The sequence below is a fragment of the Lipotes vexillifer genome, unplaced genomic scaffold (genome assembly GCF_000442215.2).
Source record: "Lipotes vexillifer unplaced genomic scaffold, Lipotes_vexillifer_v1.1 scaffold783, whole genome shotgun sequence".
Lineage (NCBI taxonomy): Eukaryota > Metazoa > Chordata > Mammalia > Artiodactyla > Lipotidae > Lipotes > Lipotes vexillifer.
Genome location: NW_006793239.1, coordinates 32,658 through 34,725, shown reverse-complemented (window position 1 = coordinate 34,725; position 2,068 = coordinate 32,658). Strand labels below are relative to the sequence as shown.

At 46.8% G+C, this 2,068-nt stretch overlaps 1 protein-coding gene across 1 annotated transcript in view; it reads left to right on the top strand.

Moving 5' to 3' along the window:
* The first annotated feature begins 973 nt into the window (after positions 1-973).
* Positions 974-2,068, top strand: part of THUMPD1 (THUMP domain 1 NAT10 acetyltransferase adaptor) — a 4,249-nt gene continuing 3,154 nt past the window's right edge. The window contains exon 1 of the mRNA XM_007466274.1: positions 974-1,204. Within this exon, the coding sequence (XP_007466336.1) occupies positions 974-1,204 (231 nt within the window). The remainder of the gene's footprint in view (positions 1,205-2,068) is intronic.

The window sequence follows — 2,068 nt, the reverse complement described above, 5'->3', positions numbered from 1 at the left end:
TTTCAAGTCCACATTGGTTGAACAGTAACTATGAGCTTAGCACTTGTCATGCCTGACCTTAATGAATTTTCCCAGTAACCCATGATGTGGGTATTATCATTTCCATTAAAGTTTTTTTCCATTAAAGTCAATGAAGAAACTTGACTTAGGTAACTTGCTTGGACTCCCACAGCCTGGGCATGGCAGAACTGGGATTTGAACTTGATTTGACTTTAGAATTTGGGCTCTTAAATCTTACATGATACCGACTCTGAAGGTGGCAGGTGTTGAGCAATCAAGTCAGGAGGATACTGGGGTTCAGTATCAGAACATCTATTATCTGAAGATGCTGGGTATCAAGAGAATAAGGCAGGAAACCCTGGATGGATAGTGAGGTCAGAACATGAAGGGTATCTAAGAGTGTTGTGTTCAGGGCCAGAACAGATTCTGTACTGAACATACAAGTGTAAGTTAAATGGTAGTAACTTTGAAGGTTAGGAAGATAAAGCAAAAGGAAATTTAGAATGTCTTACACCAACTCCTCACTTGTTGGACTGTAAGCCCTCCTGAATATGTGAAGCAAATACGTTAGTTAGAATAAAAGGCAAATTCCTCAGAGCACCATTATACACTCCAAAAGATGTCAAGTGCCACTTTCTATAATGTCAACATTTCTTCTTTAAAAAACACAAATACAGGAGCCAGAAGAGGGGTTTACAAGCCACATCATAGAGCCCTTAGTACCCAGTGATAGATAGTAGTCCACTGACCATGATTGGTGCCCTAAGGAGGTGAAAGTTCACATAAGCAGAAACTGTCTTAGCCTAAAGCCGCCCACCGGCTTTAGGACCCGGCGGAGCCGGAAATAAGGCTTGGAGGAGGGACTAGGTGAGGTGATCGCGCACACCTGACGTAATCAGCCCGCGCCAGCAAAAGTGAGGGCGCGAGGGCAGTGGCGAAGCACATTTCTTGCTTGCCTCAGCTCTCACGTACCATGGCGTCCCCCGTCCAGCAGTCTCCTCAGCCTGGCGGCGGGAAGCGCAAAGGCAAGGCTCAGTACGTGCAGGCCAAACGGGCTCGGCGCTGCGATGGCGGCGGGCCCCGGCAGCTGGAGCCCGGGCTACAGGGCATTCTCATCACCTGTAACATGAACGAGCGCAAGTGCGTGGAGGAGGCCTACAGTCTGCTCAACGAATACGGAGACGACATGTATGGTCCAGAAAAGGTACCAGCCCCGGGAAGGGCGGGCTTGAGGGAGGAGGGAAGGGTGGCAGGCCGGCTACCTGTATACGCATGCGCGAGGTTGGCAGCTTGAGTGGCAGTGAGGGGGCGTGTCCTCGCCTTTGAGTCCTCTCCGCCCCCCCCACCCCCGCAAGGTCTCGGCTCCCGACCCCTACCCGGTCTTGTGCTTAAATTTTTGCACTTTGGGCTTTTTTTCCCCATCATTAATCACGGTTGCTCCCATGTATAGATTGCTTCCTGCGGTTCAGGCCTTGTTTCTGAAGCTCTTTCAGAAACAGTTACTTCTCATCGTAGCTTTGTGAAGTGTTGCTCACCGGGACACTGAGGTTGAAGTAGGTTAGGTACTAGCTGGTCCAAGTTCACAAGGGCACACTTCTTTCGTCCTTAAGGTTTTTGCCATATCTTACCACCATTTGAACATTATGGCTGTAGTAATGTGTTTGTCCTAAGCAATAACATCTCTAAAATAGTGTTTTTAGTACTTACTAGTGCTTGTTACTTCTCAAATGCATATAAAAATACATTTCAAAAAGTAAGAACTTTTTGAAACAATACCGTATAAAGTCTCATTGTCCCATTTTGGAAATAATTATATTATTGGCTTAGGATTTGGACCAGTACACACATGCACACCCCAAGGAATTAAATGGAGGAGCATAGTACAGAGGGCATTTAAATTCAGGTACTGTCATTTACTAGCTCAGGGGATGGGCATGTTATTAATTCTGCTGAGCTAGGTAAAAAAGAGAATAATGATAGGACTTAAGAAGGTTGGCTAAAAAAATTGCATATGGGGTTTCCCTGGTGGCGCAGTGGTTGAGAGTCCGTCTGCCGATGCAGGGGACAC